An 18,072-nucleotide genomic window follows, 5' to 3' on the forward strand; every position below is an offset into this window, starting at 1 on the left:
ACATAGTGAGACCCCATCTCTACAAAAATAAAAATAAATTAGCCGGGCATAGTGGCACACACCTGGAGTCCCAGCTACTCAGGAGGCTGAGGCAGGAGGATCACATAAGCCGGGGAGACTGAGGCTGCAGTGAGCTATGATGGCATCACTGCACTCCAGCCTGGGCAACAGAGTGAGACCTTGTCTCTAAAAAAAGAATAATAAATTTTAAAAAACAAAATATAACCCACCTTATAATTGATTCAGGCCTCTTCCCCTCCTGTCACATTGCCAGGATCCCAGGACGCTGGTATCCTGCATAGATTTCAGGTACATCACTGATGTCCTGACTGAAGAGGATGCCCTAGGTGAGTTTGGAAGCTTTCTGGGATACACGATGTGCACACACAGTAGTGGCATGCTTTGTTTCCTAAAAGAGTGAGTGATGCTTTTTATTTCTTCCAGAAATACTGCAGAAAGGTCAAGTTGGTAAAAAAGAAAGAGGTGGGTTGTAAGAAAATTTTCTTCATTGTTTTTGCTAACATTGTCCACTTTTGAGTGCCCCTGTCCTTTTGGGGTACACATTGTCCTCCCAAATGCCCTGTGCTGAGCAGCTAGGCCCTCAAATCAACATTCAAGTCTGCATGGTGAAGCCTGCTGGGTATGACCTCTGACTGCAGAGTTTGCTTCAGCCACTGCTGAAAGGAAGTTTGGCTTTAGGATTACACTGTAGGGAGGGCCCTGGGGGAGCAGGGCAGTCCGTGAGAGTATCCTGATCACCTGGGTTTGACATCCTAGTAATTTGTGGCTGGGTGTGTGTGTGCAGGGCCGGATCAGGAGAACAGCTGGACTCTCCAGGGGAAACAGCTTAGCTACAGGCACTTCCAATTCCGAAGGGCCCCGGAAAGTGCAAAATGTTGACAGCGCTGTGTTTTCACAGAGAAGCAAATGCTGGCACAAGGATACCCTGCTTACACGACATCGTGCGCCTGGCTGGGGTACTCAGATGACACGTTGAAGCAGGTGGGCATTTTAACCTGGCTTTGTAGACAGCTGAATGGGGAGAAACCAACCTGTTTTTCCTTCTGTCCTCATACCACTACTCTCAGTACCTCACTTCTGACACCAGATGTGTATGGTTTTCCTTCTCACGCCAACCGGTTCTCCACTTCTCTGTGGACACCAACTGGGTGTCCTGCTATTTTACTCAATTCTGACAGCACATACCTGGAACTAGCCTCAGACCCCACAGGTTAAGGGCTCAGTCTTACAGGACTGCCCTATGGCAGATGCCAGTCACAAGTCCACGTTGTCACCTGTGCTTCTGACTGGCTTTGCCTCCGATTAGAGGTTCCCACAAACCCCGCTTTGAGTTGAATCATTTGGTGGAATGGCTCACGGAATTCAGGGAAACACTACTTATGTTTACTCATTTATTATAAAGGATGCAACTTAAGAACAGCCAAACTGAAGAGACACATAGGGCAAGGTGTGAGGAGGGGGTACAGAGCTTCCATGTCCCCTCCAGGTGAGCCACACTCCCAGTACCTCCACGTGTTCACCAACCTGGAAGCTCTCTGAACCCTGTTCCTTGGGGGTTTTATGGAGGCTTCAGTATTTAGATGTGATTCAGTATTTGGCCATTGGCCATCAATTCAGCCTTCAGCCCCCTCGCCTCCCCAGCTATCTGGGAATAGGCTAAAGTTTCCAACCCCACAATCATGCCTTTCAGGTCTTTCTGGTCCCCAGCCCCGTCCTGAAGCTACGTAGGGGACCTCAGCAGGGCTCTCTCATTCACGTACAAAAGACACTCCTATCGCTCAGGAGATGCCAAGGGTTTTAGGGGCTGTGTGCTAGGAAATAGGGGGGCAGCAATGGGGGCAGAGACCAAATATATATTCCTTCTTATGTCACATGGGCTTTCGATTCCAGCCTTTCTGGGAGAAATTTAATACTTTCCTGTTCACCTCTCTAAATCATTTTGGCTGAGGGCAGTGGCTCACGCCTATAATCCTAGCATTTTGGGAGGCTGAGGTGGGTGGATCACCTGAGGTCGGAAGTTCAAAACCAGCCTGGCCAACATGGTGAAACCCCGTCTCTACTAAAAATACAAAAAATTATCTGGGCGTGGTAATGTGTATCTGTAGTCCCAGCCACTCAGGAGGCTGAGGCAGGAGAATCACTTGAACCCAGGAGGCAGGGGTTGCAATGAGCCGAGATCACGCCACTGCACTCCAACCTGGGTGACAGAACAAGAGTCTCAAAAAACAACAAAAAAATTATTTTGGATCCAAGCCCTCGTTCTGAAAGTACACAAGCAAATGCAAAGCCATTCATTTTGTGGACCGCAGGACTCTGTGACTTAGTGAGTCACCTTGGGCTCTGGAAGGTGACAGCCTAGGGTATGATTCCTGGGCAGCACCAGCGGCAGACCCACTGCGAGATTGAGAAGTAATGCCTATTTCATGGGGTGGTTTTGAGGATTCAGATACATGCTGTAAGTTGTGTCATGCTCAAGGCACCATGGCTGGCACATGGCATGCAGTCGGCACATGGTGGATTTATTACTGTTTCTCCTTACACTGTGCCCACTTCTAGAGTGTGGAGAGAGAGGCTGGCTTCTGCATGTTACTCTTATATCCACTCATTCTATGGATGCCACAGAATATTCTAGCTTTAAAAAGAGAGAGATCAATGGTATATTCCCTTTCCGGGAAGGTTGTGACCATTAAAAAAATGGTTCCCATAGAGATGAGGAAAGAAAGTCACCCTACAAGTAAAAAGTGATCTCTGTCAGCCAAGCTGTTTCTGCTGTTAATTTCAACAACACATGGGTGTTACTCTGGTCTATGCTATAACCGTAATGCTTGTGAAACAGATCAGCAATGACTGACGTCCTGGTCAGACCAAGGGGCTCTCTCCAGTGTGTGACCCTGTGCTCCTTTCCCACAGCTCTGTGCCCAGGCGCTGAAGGATGGCTGGACCAGGTGAGTGTGATGATGGACCTGACTTTCCCAGTTGGCGGCAGGAGAGACTCAGGCAGTAAGTCTCTCCTGGCAGGGAGCCAAGGAGTAAAAGGCACCCACGGGCTAGGATCACCCTGGCTCATAGGGATGCATAAGAGAAGTTTCCCCTTAGGCCAGTCTCTTTCTCTAAACGCAGGATGTGAGTCCTCATTAGAATTATAGGCCATCAGAGTTGAAAGAGGCTTGGGAGATTGTTTATTTCAGGCACTAACCTAGAGTAGAAATCCAGTCTTTACCGTCAGTAACAGCGTTGATTCAGTTTCTGCATGAACATCTCCAGAGGCAGTGAGCTTAACTTGGTGAGGCACTTTCCATTCTTTGAGGGCTTTGAGTATTAGGTGGGTCTTTTCTTCTCTTTTTTTTTTTTTTGAGATGAAGTTTCACTCTCGTCACCCAGACTGGAGTGCAGTGGCGCAATCTCGGCTCAGTGCAACCTCCACCTCCCGGATTCAAGCCATTCTCCTGCCTCAGCCTCCCTAGTAGCTGGGATTACAGACACCCGCCACCACACCTGGCTAATTTTTGTATTTTTAATAGAGACAGGGTTTCGCTATGTTGATCAGGCTGGTCCTGAACTCCTGACCTCAGGTGATCCGCCTGCCTCAGCCTCCCAAAGTGCTGGGATTATAGGCGTGAGCCACTGCACCCAGCCAGGTGGGTCTTTAATATCAGCAACCCTTTGCTTCCATGTAATTTCCAGTCAGAGGTCCCAGTTCCCAAGAGCCAGGCTGTTCCTCTTCCACTTGAGTGGCCTCCTCTCCCTCCAGGCCACCTCCTTTCCACACTGCTCATCTGTACTTCTCCCTTCTGACTCTCGCCTGTGCAGGTAAAGACCTCTGGCCATCCTAAGACCTTCTCTGGATGAACCTCGATGGTTGATGACCCTGCATCCTGAAACAGGGCAGGATGCAGAGGGACCATCATCTCTTTTGACCCAGTCACTGTGTGTCCCTCAGCACAGCTCACGGTGGCACTCTTTGCCTGTGACATGTCACCAGGCTTCCTATCTGACTTGCAGCCACTCTGGTCTCTAAGCCTCCTGCTACTCAGTGTGTCCTGTGGAGCAGGAGCTCCAGCATCACCTGGGAGCTTGTGAGAAATGCAGCCTGGGCCTCTCCCCAGACCCACTGCCTGGGAATCTGCATTGGAACAAGATCCCCTAGTGATTCCTATGCGTTCTTAAGTTGGAGAGGCACTGAATTCTTGTTAATGCCTCAGCTAAATAAAGGCTTGAGGAGTGAGAACTTGAAGGAGGCAGCATGAAGCCGCGGAAAGAGGTGTTGGCATCTGATAGAACTGAAATCACATCTTGCCTTTTCCCCTCATCCCCTGCAAGTACTTGCTGTGTGATCATGGGTCAATTACTCAACCTCTCTGAACTTCATTTTCTCTCAGTAGAAATAATATGAGCTTTGGTCCTCCTCAAAGTTGCCATATCTCAGAAGGACCAGCACAGGGCAGGATTCAGAGCAGCTGCTGTAAGTGCTGGCTGTTTGCCCTCCCTCTACATACCCGGGGGAGGCTGCAGCAATGTATCTGGTGAGTCAGAGAAGGCTGTGGGGAGATTTAAAGGGTCTCTTCCCAGCACAGGAAGCCTGGCACCCAGAGCCTAAGGCCAGCCACCCTCTCTGGAGCATCACGGATCATGTAGTTGAAGCCTCCAGCTGGTACAGAAGAGAACAGCAGGTGCCTGAGAATGTGCGGCACTCTGCAAGCTGGGGCTCTTTGCAAAGCAGCAGGAGGACCTCAGCCAAGGAGGCGCACAAGGAGGGTAGGGTGCTGTTCGAGGGGGCAGATGCTGGCCTCCCCGTGGTGGTGTCCCCTCCTCCACCTGCCAGTGCCCACACTGAGGCCAGCAACACACTCTTCTGACAGCAGAGTCATAGGGTGTGGACATAGAGGCCCATGTCTCAAGAGAACAGCTGGACATCCACAGAGATTAAGGAGCTCCCTACAAGTGTCTGGACGTGGTGTGAAGGAGACCTCTGCACGGAGGCTCCAGCCGCACTCTGCTATTCCCTAGTTACCTGATCTCATCACTTTCCCTCCCGGAACCTCAGGCCCCTGCACTGCAGGGGACAGACCATCCCTGTGGCCTTCCTCTCACTGAGTTAATTCAAGACAAAGCTCTCCTTTGTAAACCAGACCCTTTCCCTTCAGTCTATCACAGTGTGGCTCACTCGGCACCCCTTTTCAACCCGGCTCTCCTCTTCAGTTCTCACTGTGGCTTTTTTGTTCTTAATTCCTTTTCATGGCCCAGCAAAAACGGAGTTAATTGTATTAAAGACCTGACTTCCCTGTCTAGCTCCTTAACTCCAGGTCAGCAGATAATTGAGAGTCATTGCCCTGATACTGAATGAAGAGATAAAGTTCCCAGGTTTATTTCAAGTGACTTATCTGAAGATGAGGAAAGAGCAAGAGGTTACTAAAAAACATATCTGTGAATTGTTGACAGAGACGGTCACTTCTGCAGAAACTCCAGATGCCCTTGCCAAGTCCAGGTAGAGGTCTAAACTAGCAAACCAAATGCATTTTCTAGGTTTAAAGTAAAGGTGGGTGCTGATCTCCAGGATGACATGCGAAGATGCCAAATCATCCGAGACATGATTGGACCGGAAAAGACTTTGGTAAATATCCTCTCACACCACTAAGAAGCAGTAGCCTTTGTCCAGGGCTAAATACAACTCGTTTCAAGATTAAAGAACATTGGGAATTTAAAAAGTTAATTGTCAGAGGAAGTACACTTCTATAATCTTGCAGTAGGCGAGCTCAAACAAAAATAAGCAAAGGGACTAATAGTTTTACGTTTTTTAATTCTGCAGAACTAGTTAAGTAAGTTTGGGGTTAAGGATCCTTTCTTGCTAACACAGATGTACCTGAGCAAACAGTTTTCCCATTGGTGCTCTGGTGTGTCAATCATTTAATCTCCCCTCCTAGCTCCTCAGGTAGGAGGGTGTCAGGGGGCCATTACTGAAGAAATGTTGAAACTTCAGCTGAGATAAATGTAAGGATCAGTCATTTCTGATTTGTATTTTTATAAACCAGTTCTTACGTGTAAAATATTTTCATAAAAGAAAGTCACAGTAAGATGTTTTTATGAGGCTTCGGAGGCTTTTTTGCATAAGTTAAAATAGAAATTTTGAGTTCTTGACCCAGGATCACTATTTATACATGAATTAATGCTGCTTTTTTTTTAATGAAGTCATCTTTATCCAAATAACTTATGATAAAAATTGATTCTGGGCTGGCCAGACGCTGTGGCTCATGCCTGTAATCCTAGCACTTTGGGATGCCTAGGCGAGTGGATTGCCGGAGCTCAGGAGTACAAGATCAGCCTGGCAACATGGAAAAACCCCATCTGTACCGAAAAATACAAGAAAAAAAAAGTGTTAGGATTATATGGCTCATGCCTATAATCCTAACACTTTGGGAGGCTGAAGCGGGTGGATCACTTGAGGCCAGCAGTTTGGGACCAGCCTGGGCTACATAGCAAGACTCTCTCTCTAAAAGAAAGAAGAAAAAAAAATTAACCAGGTGTGGTGGTGCATGTCTGTAATCCCTCCTACTTTGGAAGATGAGTCAAGAGGATCACTGAGCTCAGGAGTTGGAGGCTGCAGTGAGCTACAATAATACCACTGCACTCCAGCATGGGCAACAGAGTGAGATCCAGCCTCTTAAAAAAAAAATCCATTCTGAGCATACTGTCCTCTGGTTTTCATAGTGTCCTGGGAGAGAGCTCTTGTCACTTAGCACATTCTATAGAGATGTCCATTTCTCCAAGCACGATAAGATCAGGGATGAGGGGCTGTCCCTTAAGCTGGGCACAGCCATCACCTGGCTTCCAAGAAGGATAGTGGTACACAGAGAGCCAGGGCCTAGGAGGGAGAGGACTGGACTTGAACTCACCATTCACTAGATTTATTGTTCTTAAGCAAGTTACTGAATTTCTCTGCATGACAGTTTTCTTATTTGTAAAATGGGTTAATATGAACTGCCTCATGGGGTTATTATTATTATTTTTTGAGATAGGGTCTCACTCAGTCACCCAGCCTAGAGTACAGCAGCATGATCACACCTCACTGCAGCCTTGACCTCCCCTGGCTCAGGGGATCCTCCCACCTCAGCCCCCTGAGTAGCTGGGACTACAAGTGAGAGCCACCACACCCAGCTAATTTTTGTATTTTTTGTAGAGAGAGGATTTTGCTATGTTGCCCAGCCTGGTCTTGAACTCCTGGGCTCAAGAAATCCACAGGCTCGGCCAGACGCAGTGGCTCATGGCTGTAATCCCAGCACTTTGGGAGGCCGAGGCGGGCAGATCACAAGGTCAGGAGATTGAGACCATCCTGGCTAACATGGTGAAACCCCGTCTCTACTAAAAATACAAAAAAAATAGCCCGGTGTGGTGGTGGGCGCCTGTAGTCCCAGCTACTCGGGAGGCTGACGCAGGAGAATGGCGTGAACCTGGGAGGCAGAGGTTTCAGTGAGCCGAGATAGCGCCACTGCACTCCAGCCTTGGTGACAGAGCGAGACTCCGTCTCAAAAAAAAAAAAAAAAAGAAAGAAACAGAAAAGAAATCCACGGGCTTCAGCCTCCCAAAGTGTTGAGATTACAGGCATGAGCCACCATGCCTGGCCAGTTATTATAAATATTAAATGGAACAAAATCCATAAAGTGCCTAGTGGAGTAGGTGTGCCATTATGGGAGTTAAGGCTATTTATTATTGTGCCAGACACACAGTGGGCAATAGTCAATAAATGACTATTGAACAAACAATGTTGATTGTGCATGATTCAGAATGTGACAAAATGGTTTCTACGAACAGAACCAACACTGCAAGACACATGTATTTGGGTGGCATCTAGATGGAGATTGGACCAGAGCCCAGGGCCAGCGAGCATTTCTCATGGCCCAGCCCAGGGCACTGCTGGACATCCAGCGGCTCCTCAAGCAATTCAGAGCTCCTCCTAAAGACTGTACCTGGGGCCAGAGTCCCCGTCTCAGCAGCTGCTCTCTGGCTCTTTTTGTTAGGGCTGTGTGCTGGGCCTCAGCAGAGGCGTTAGGGGGTCTCACTCAGCTGTTGGTGGCACTGAGTGACAGCATTTCCTCCCTGGGAGCCACAGCCCTGCTGTGAGGTTGGCTCAGGGCTGACCTCCCTATGAAGAGTCTCTTTTTGCAGATGATGGATGCCAACCAGCGCTGGGATGTGCCTGAGGCGGTGGAGTGGATGTCCAAGCTGGCCAAGTTCAAGCCATTGTGGATTGAGGAGCCAACCTCCCCTGATGACATTCTGGGGCACGCCACCATTTCCAAGGTAGGAAAACGGCTGCTGCTGCTGCTGCTGCTGTGGCAGCTTATTTTTTTGTTTTCCAGAGTGCTGGGGACAGATCCTAAAATTTCTTCACTTGTTCCCTCTTGCATTTCCTGTTGAAGTAGCTGAAATAATTGTAATGTGTGACAAATACAGGGGTTACAGACCTGACGTTCCTTTTTCTACTTCAGCTTATACTTTGCCCTTATTTCTGTTTGTTTTAGATAAAGTAAGCTGCTAAAAGTTGAAGGGCTACCAGCAATTTGAAGGTTAATAGACATGGTTCCTATGCTTTGTAAATATAGAAATGTGACAGCATTTTTTTTTGTTTTTTGGTGGGTTTTTTTGTTTTGTTTTGTTTTGAGATAGAGTCTTACTCTGTTGCCCAGGCTGGAGTGCAATGGCATGATCTCGGCTCACTGCAACCTCTGCCTCCGGGTTCAAGCAATTCTTTTGCCTCAGCCTCCTGAGTAGCTGGGACTACAGATGTGTGCCACCACGCCTGGCTACTTTTTTTTTTTTTTAATTTTTTTGGTATTTTTAGTAGAGATGAGGTTTCACCACATTGGCCAGGCCTGTCTCGAACTCCTGACCTCAGACCATCTGCCCGCCTTGGCCTCCCAAAGTGCTGGGATTACAGGAGTGAGCCACCGCGCCCAGCCTTGTATTTTCATCTGATAATTTTTTTTCTCCTACACGCTAACTGGTTTGGCACAGTCATGTGCCCCATAACAATGTTTCAGTCAGTGAAAGACTGCCTATATAATGGCGCAGTATATATAATCCCATAAGGTTATAATGGAGCTGAAAAACTCATTGCCTAGTGACGTTGTAGAGATTGTAATGTGGTGCAACGCATTACCTTTCCTATGTTTAAGTATGTTTAGATACTGGCCATTGTGTTCCAATTGCCTGCAGCGTTCAGTACAGTAGCATGCTGTACAAGTTTGTAGCCTGGGAGCAATAGGCCATGCCATATAGCCTAGGGTGTGTAGTAGTCTCTACCATCTAGGGTCATGGAAGTACACTCTATGATGTTCACACAATGATGAAACAGCCCAACGGCACATTTCTCAGAGGGTAACCTTGTCATTCAGTGACACGACTGTACATTCATGTGGCTTATAGCCACATCCTGCCTGCCTAGGAACATTTTTTCCTGAGGCGACTTTGCACAGCTATACACTCCCCATTTTGTGTTGATCTTACACCTTTAACTCTGATGGAGCAGTCTTGGTTCCAGTTCTAGGAGGGACACCTTGATGCATCCCACATAAATTCATGGGTCGTACTGGAGGTGTGGAGTCGGGGGCTCAGGGACCAGTTCTCTGTTTCTCTCAGCAAATCAGCACATGATCTACATTATGTGGGATGCTCTGCCAAAGCCTGGGTTTCAGAAATGCCCTCCCCTTCCACATTGCAGCCTCGCTGGAGAGAACAGCCAAGATATGTGAAACAAAGACTGGAGGATACTGGGCCAGGGCACTGAATGCCAAGCACAGTAGAAAAGTTCATTGAGGAGAACGTTGGGTGTGGGCTGGGACGAGGGGGATGGCCAGAGCTGACTCCATAAGGAAAGCTAAGCCTCAGGTGAGGGAAGGGTGAGCAGGAGCCATGGAGCGACCACAGCCTTCATTATTTAAACAGAGCCCAAATTTTCTGAGGAATCATTCCACAATAGGAATCTCAGGTGAGGAGCCCCTGGGAAACAAGACTTTTCACCTTGGGTCCCACTTGCTTTTTCCTCCTTAGGGCTCTTTCAGGTTGGCTGTGCCCTGCTGAATGCCAGCTGGCCTAGCACCAACCTGATCTCTGCCTACCTGAGCATCTCACAGGAAGCTCCTCAGGGCTTTAACCCTCCCAGGTTTTGCTTACATGAGGGAGGCCATCCCATTAGGAGTATCTGAGGAAGGAGCAGCTGCAGAGCCTGCAGGTCCAGGCGGGAGCAGTGGAGATGCCCCAGGGAGCGCAGGGCACATGCCAGGGACAGGCTGCCACGTGGGGCTGGATTATGGGGTCTGTCCACTCAGAGGATGCAGCCAGTCAGAGTGAGCCACTGCAGCTTCTCCGATGAAAGAACGGCATAGTGGCCGGGCATGGTGGCTCACACCTGTAACCCCAGCACTTTGGGAGGCCGAGGTGGGTGGATCACCTGAGGTCAGGAGTTTGAGACCAGCCTGGCCAACATGGTGAAACCCCGTCTCTACTAAAAATACAAAAATTAGCTGGTCTCGATCTTCTGACCTCGTGATCCGCCCACCTATAGTCCCAGCTACTCGGAGAGGCTGAGGCAGGAGAATGGCGTGAACCCAGGAGGCGGAGCTTGCAGTGAGCCAAGATCGCACCACTGCACTCCAGCCTGGGTGACAGAGCGAGACTCCATCTCAAAAAAAAAAAAAAAAAAAAAAAAATTAGCAGGGCGCAGTGGTGTGTGCCTGTAATCCCAGCTACTCAGGAGGCTGAGGCAGGAGAATGGCTTGAGCCTGGGAAGTGGAGGTTACGGTAAGCCAAGATTGCGCCATTGCACTCCAGCCTGGGCGACAGAGCAATACTCCATCTCAAAAAAAAAAAAAAAAAAAAACAACAGCATAGTGACAGCTGAAGCACAGATAATGTGACTGGTGGCTACATGTAGAGTCCATTGAGACAGAGGGTGTGTGGGAGGTGAGGAATGGGCAGGGAGAAACCCAGGCAGGGATGGGAGCGAGGAAGCTTTTCCAGGAATCTGAGAGAGATAAAGGGAGAGGGCAGCTTGAATAGAGCAGATTCAGGAAATATTGAAAAGGAGGAAAAACATTTGGCCCCTAGTCTGCCATATATGCTTAAAATGGTAGAACAAATAAGTCAAATGGCCTTTCCTCCTCCCCCTTCCTCGGTTTCTCCCTTTCTTTTCTCTTTGGAGATAAATAACCAAGAGTACTTAAATTAGAAATTTTAAGAAGCATAAAATGTTGGCTTGAAAAGGTGCCTTAGAGACCATCTGCTCAAACTAAGACCTTCTGCAGATGAGGAGGCCGAGGCTTTGGGTGGCACAGGCGGGGCTTGCCCAAGGCCACACATCCCGTGAGATGCAGGGCCAGCACCAGAATCAGGGATACTTTGCTGCTGAGTGAAGGGATTTTTCTGCTGAGAAGTTGGCTTAGTCTGATTATTCAGATGCCTCCTCTGGCTCTGGAATCAGTGGAGTTCCAACCCAGTCTCTACCACTTTCTAGCTTTGTGATCCGGGAACAGTTCAAACCCGGCACACAGTTTTATCATTTTTTATAAAATGGGGATAACTCTGGCTCCTCTCCCATTGGATTGAGACCAGGAATCATTTAAGTCAGTGTTTTGCACAGCACCTGACAGGTACTCAGAGCTCCAAAAATGTTAGCTATTAGTGTGATTACTATTATCCTAAACAAAGGGAAGGGAAACCAGGGAGAAACCAAGGCTGCCTGTGCAGAGTAGCTGTGGAGTCGCAGTCACAGTAGAGGATGGATGGGAGCGCCCAGAGTCCAGGTGGCAGGTGAGTGAGGTAGTGTTCAGGGGCCAAGTGAGAGGACAGAGAGCAGCAGGGCTGTGTTCAGGTGCAGAGTCCAGTACCTCACCAGGTGAGGAGTCTACCAGGTGAGCAATGGTCTCAGCCTAACCTGCAGATTGAGGTCTGAGGCCACCCACTGAGCTGGAAGGAAGAGGATTTTTTTTTTTTTTTTCACGGATTTTTCCTGCCTTAAGGAAGAGGATTTTGGAATCAACAAAGACATGAGGCCAGGTGCAGTGGCTCACACCTGTAATCCCAACACTTTGGGAGGCCGAGGCGGGAGGATCATCTGAGGTCAGGAGTTTGAGACCAGCCTGGCCAACATGGCAAAACCCTGACTCTATTAAAAATACAAAAATTAGCCAGCATGGTGGCGTGCACCTCTAATCCCAGCTACTCGGGAGGCTGAGGCACGAGAATCGCTTCAGCCTGGGGGGTGGAGGTTGCGGTGAGCCAAGATCATGCCACTGCACTCCAGCTTGGGTGACAGAGCAAGACTCGGTCTCAAAAAAAAAAAAAAAAGATATGAGAGGGTTCTAGAAGGAGGTTTCTCAGGGAGGCAAGAAGAAGGGAATTGACGGAGTGATGACCCACAGGAAGGAGTTGTCCAAAGGTTGGACCCTGTGAGTCCACAATGAGCCACTCCGAATAGCCCTGTCCTTATGCCACTGCGCAGGCTGGAGAGGGAGGTGTTGTCCACGTTGGGAGGAGCGCAGCTGGAGCATGGGCCGGGACACCGCAGAAGGAGATCTGCAGAGCCCTGGTCAGGAACGGGGCTGGTGGCGGCAGCTCAGCAGTGCTCACCTTCTCCTCTGCAGATACACAGAGCCCTCCCGCACGCATGTGTTCCCCTGGACATCCTTTGTCAGTCTTGAGCCTTCACATGGCTTAACAGCAGGGCCGTTTCCTCCTTCAGCTATAAATGTTTTTAAACATTAGGAGTTGCAGTTCAAAACTTAGGAAAATAACACCAGGCTGCCTTCTATTTTATAGGCACTGGTCCCATTAGGAATTGGCATTGCCACAGGAGAACAGGTGAGTGACGACCCCAACAGGTGGATGACGTCCCCTTGGGGTCAGTACACGCTGACCAGTGACCGAGGACACAGTTGTGTGTTAGGCTCCATCACCTGCTGTACTTTGAGTTGGGAAATTTTCATCATCTTAGAAACTGGGTCATTTTATCAGAGTCTAGAGTCAGATATAGAAAAAGTTTGTGGCTATTTCTCCAATTTATATGACTAAGGTCAGGCATCTTTTTCAAAGTGTCTAATTGAAATTGAAAAGGCAGCAATTTAAAGTTGCTATTGCAAGGGCAGAAAATGGTCTTAAGAAAGCCAGCTTTCAAATTGAATAAACATGACTGCGTTTACTTTTTGAGCTTATAAATGAAGCCCAAGTGCCTGCCAAAACCTGCTGCAGTCAGCCCACGAGCAGAGCAGCGTGAGGAGCTGATTCTGTTTTCCCGGCAAAAGGAGCAATACTGCTCTGCCGTGGTTCTGTGTTGTCGTCTGTGCCACCTGCTCATCACTGTCACCGTATTTCATCCTGATGCTTCATCTCCCACTTATCAGTCGCTGTGACAGTCATTCCCTCATAAATGGCGAGCCAGTGTGATTTTGACCTGACTCACACTGTTGCATTAGCAGATTTGTAAAGAAGTGAGCACAAGGTCCCTGCCCACGCTATAAAATCTTGCCTCATGCCCAGCGAGAACGAAGAAGAAATACAGTCTGGGCTTCCTGACGGCCACTGATGAATAATTATTGGCATAGAGTGGCTGCGTTGCCAGGTTTAGAGATCCTGAAGGCCAAGGCTGACTCTTCTGTTGGTGTTATTTTCAATTCTATTTCCAGTGCCACAATAGAGTGATATTTAAGCAACTCCTACAGGCGAAGGCCCTGCAGTTCCTCCAGATTGACAGTTGCAGACTGGGCAGTGTCAATGAGAACCTCTCAGTATTGCTGATGGCCAAAAAGTTTGAAAGTAAGCGTGCTGCAGCGGCTGCAGACCAGACCTTCATTTCCCCCCTAATCAGACACCTCCCTTGATGGTTTGCAATTCACATGCATGGGAGTCTGTACTTTGCCATTTCGATTTTTTTCTAACTCTCATTTAGCTTTAATCCGGGAATTTTTGATGATTTTCATTTTGGAATTTCCTTCCTAAATATTAACAAATGATTTAATCACCTGTGGGCAATAAGAAAAACCAGAAAGTTCCCTTTCACCCCTTCCTCTCCCTGCCCTACTCTTGGTATTAAATAGAAACGATTTCCTTTTAGTTCCTGTTTGCCCCCATGCTGGCGGAGTTGGCCTCTGTGAACTGGTGCAGCACCTGATTATATTTGACTACATATCAGTTTCCGCAAGCCTTGAAAACAGGTCAGTAATGTGGCATTAATACTTTCTGTTTCAGTAGGGTCCCTCAATCCAGGCCAGAGCTTGTAAATTCTGCCTTCATGACCAGAACACACTAAGACCTTGTCCGCTGGCATGTCCTATAACTCTCAGGTGGAGTTGGTTTTGCTTTCACAGAGACCCACCAATGAACAGTCATTTTGCCTCCTAAGATAGGGTCTGGTAGCTGACTCACTTTATTTTTTAAGTACATTGAAGGTAAGGCTTGCAGCCACACTACTCCCTTAACCAGCTCCTGTTTTCATCACGTGTATTCTGTACTTCTGTCCCATCTCTTCTTCCCAGTACTGGAGTCTTCCATGGTCTAGACACACATTTATTTCATCTTATTTCTCAGAACGCCCCCAGGTGGGCTTTTAAATTAGGACAATCTCCTTCCAGTCATCTGCACACATAGGGTTTTGCTTATTACACTTTTCTTGTCTCCTGGAATTAAATGTCTCACAGAAGGATCACTGCAAGTATATAGCAAAGGCACAAAAGCATTCACTGGGAAAGGGAAACACCAAATTCAGGACTGTGAGTGATAAATGGGACCCTTGAGGGTACATAGGAGGCTTCAGTAATAATGGTAACCGTTTTTCTCTTCAGGGGGATAGTGAGTAGACAGGTGCTGTCTTTTAATATAGCCGAACTATTTTATACTGTATTAGTCTATTCTTGCACTGCTATAAAGAAATACCTGAGACTGGGTAATTTATAAAGAAAAGAGGTTTAATTGGCTTACAGTTCTGCAGGCTGCACGGGAAGCATAGCGGCTTCTGCTCAGCTTCTGGAAACTTACAATCATGGTGGAAGGTGAAGGGGGAACAAGCACTTCTTATGGCCAAGAGCAGGAGGAAGAGAGAGTGACGGGGGAAGGTGCTACACACTTTTAAACAACAGATCTTGTGAGAACTATCTCGAGAACAGCACCAAGGAATGGGTGCCAAACCATTCATGAAGGACCACTTCCCATGATCCAATCACCTCCCAGCAGGCCCTGCTGCCAACACTGGGGATTACAGTTCAACATGAGATTTGGGCAGGGACACAAATCCAAAACAAATCCAAACCATATCAGCCTGCCTGTCACAGCTGTTCAATAACAGGCGATGGAAGTCAGGCAGCAGAGCTTGGTCACTTGCCCCAAGCCTCAGAACTACAAAGTGGCTGACGCAGAACCTGAACACAGATTGACCTGATTCTAAATCCTCTGCTCTTCATCTAAATCATTTGTATAGCTGAAAGGAACCTCATTTGGTGATTTTATTTTTTGGGTGGGGAGTATGGGATGTATTTTATTGTTCTGCATCTGGGTTTGGTTCCTTAGATGTCTTGGTTCTTGGATGGAGGTGGGTGTGTCCCACCTCCCTCAGTCGTGGTCCCATGGACCTGTTCGGATTGTTTTCCAGGTGCAAAGTGCACCAAGAAAGGCTCACAGTGCTAATGCTTCCTAGATGCCCAGCTGAGGCAGTGACAAAATGGCCCTCCCAACCCTACCTGCCAAAAAAACCCCCAAGCCCCTGGCAGCTGCTGCAGCCATATGAAAAAATACAAACACTTCTTGAAAAATAGATCACAAAATGTGGTGATTTTAATCTATTCATCTAACTTTTGACCAGAGGAACCCAAATAATTTTGGATATTTACAGAGTCTGAATTGATGCCTTTTAAAGGGTATCACAAAACCTCTAGAGGGACTTCATGTGTTCATGTCATCAGAGTCCCCACCTCACATTGCTATATTTTAGAAGAAAAGGACCTGAGGCACAGAGGTTTAGGGACTTGCCTAGAAACGCATGGTAACACAGCTAAGCCTTGGCCAACACTGTCATTTGAGTGGTACTCGCTCCTTCTGCTTTAAGTTAGCACCACGTGAATAATCTGACTTCAGGCATCATTGCCCCATTCTGATTCCCTCCTCCTAGGGTGTGTGAGTATGTTGACCACCTGCATGAGCATTTCAAGTATCCTGTGATGATCCAGCGGGCTTCCTACATGCCTCCCAAGGTAAGCTGTGGCCTGGGGGCCCCTGTAGAAGAGATGCTGCCAGCCACTACCACGCCTGTCTCGTGAACTAGACTGTGGAGCACCAAGCTTTGACTCCTGTTTATTTGCAATATCCAGAAACAAACGGTTCTTCAGTTTGTCTGTATCAGAATCCTCAGGGCTTGGAGGTTCAATTGCCTCTGACAAGGCTTCTGTAACACTAGCCTTTCCTCACTAGTGGAGATCTTAACATTTGCACTCCTTGTGCAAAAAAACCTGGCACCATCTAGCAAGTTAGTGACCTAAAAAGTTTGGACTACAATTGTGTGGCTGGAGCCATTTATTCCAATCATATTCAAGAGATCATGGCTCATTTTCACCAACAGAGGTCAAACTATTATCAGAGTTTGATGAGTTAACTAACTCTGGCAAGTAGCCAGTAAAATGTGTTCCTCTGCCCTATTATTTCCAACAATCTCCAAACTTATTTTAAAAATATTAATTCAGGGCTGGGCATGGTGGCTTACGCCTGTAATCCCAACACTTTGGGAGGCTGAGGCAGGTGGATCATTTGAGGTCAGGTGTTTGAGACCAGCCTGGCCAACATGGTGAAACCCTGTCTCTACAAAAAATACAAAAAATTAGCCGGGCATGGTGGCAGGTGCCTGTGATCCCAGCTACATGGGAGGCTGAGGCAGGAGAATCACTTGAACCTGGGAGGTGGAGGTTTCAGTGAGCCAAGATTGCGCCACTGCACTGCAGCCTGGGCAACGGACAGTGACTCCATGTCAAAAAAAAAAAAAAAATTAATTAATTGCCCCTGGCTTAGACGTAAAAGCATTTCTTGGAGCAGCATAAATGCATAAAATCTGTTTTTGTTCCAGGTGGTTGTTAACAGGACTCATTTTTTTGGTCTTTGATAGGATCCCGGCTACTCAACAGAAATGAAGGAGGAATCTGTAAAGAAACACCAGTATCCAGATGGTGAAGTTTGGAAGAAACTCCTTCCTGCTCAAGAAAATTAATTAAGTGCTCGGCCCCAACAACTTTTTTCTTTCTGAAGTGAAAAGGCTTAAAATTTCTTGGAAATAGTTTTACAAAAATGGATTAAAAAAATCCTACCGATCAAGATTAGTTCAGCTAAAAGTCATACCACCCTCAGGAATCAGCTAAGTAATTATTACTTGATTCTTTTAGCAAATCAATGCACATTATCCTACTTAATCCTTAAATAAGTTTAGATTTAACTAACCCAAAGTCCAGGAGGATGTTCTTACAAAAATAGCTATATCAAGGGCTGGCACCTAGACATTAAACTGTACTTTGAAAATAAGCAACGTGTTGCATAACTTGTCGGAATAATTCCTTGTTCTATTTAACACTTGTCATAAATTAGCAGAATAAAAATAGTCGTCCAACACCGGGGGTATCTGGTATGCAACGATGGGAAAAATATTTCACTGATTAACCCCGAAGTGGTTTTGCATCTTTTCCTTGCTTAATCTAAGCATATTATTAGAGAAGTCACACCATGCTGAAGCTAACGAGGGCAAAATGGTAGTCCATAGATTATTTTAAAATAACCCTTTAAGGTTATAAGTTTAAAAAAAAAAAAAAAAAAAAAAAACTCTATCCTAAATGGTCATTATATTTTGAGGATAAGATGCAGTTAAAATGAGAAAAATAGGGCAAAATATATTCACTATTATTTCTAAAATATACTCTTTTAAGTAGCATCCAAACCAGAATACAGCACATGTTAAAATGAGAAAAATAGGGCAAAATATATTCACTATTATTTCTAAAATATACTCTTTTAAGTAGCATCCAAACCAGAATACAG

General features: G+C 47.0%; 1 protein-coding gene across 5 annotated transcripts in view; it reads left to right on the forward strand.

Annotated features, from left to right (window-relative positions):
- Positions 1-17,562, forward strand: part of ENOSF1 (enolase superfamily member 1) — a 39,963-nt gene extending 22,401 nt beyond the window's left edge. For 3 of the 5 annotated variants that reach the window (XM_008968587.4, XM_008968589.5, XM_063597207.1), the window contains 11 exons: positions 275-347; positions 445-483; positions 920-1,002; positions 2,932-2,966; positions 5,545-5,632; positions 8,182-8,316; positions 12,832-12,873; positions 13,695-13,824; positions 14,123-14,222; positions 16,169-16,250; positions 17,153-17,562. In XM_008968587.4, the coding sequence (XP_008966835.2) occupies positions 275-347; positions 445-483; positions 920-1,002; positions 2,932-2,966; positions 5,545-5,632; positions 8,182-8,316; positions 12,832-12,873; positions 13,695-13,824; positions 14,123-14,222; positions 16,169-16,250; positions 17,153-17,254 (909 nt within the window). In that variant the 3' untranslated portion in view covers positions 17,255-17,562. Of the gene's footprint in view, positions 1-274; positions 348-444; positions 484-919; positions 1,003-2,931; positions 2,967-5,544; positions 5,633-8,181; positions 8,317-12,831; positions 12,874-13,694; positions 13,825-14,122; positions 14,223-16,168; positions 16,253-17,152 lie in introns of those variants that run through there. The other 2 variants (XM_008968588.4, XM_063597206.1) reach the window with 2 other exon arrangements.
- Positions 17,563-18,072: the final 510 nt, after the last annotated feature.

Source organism: Pan paniscus, chromosome 17 (assembly GCF_029289425.2).
Source record: "Pan paniscus chromosome 17, NHGRI_mPanPan1-v2.0_pri, whole genome shotgun sequence".
NCBI lineage: Eukaryota > Metazoa > Chordata > Mammalia > Primates > Hominidae > Pan > Pan paniscus.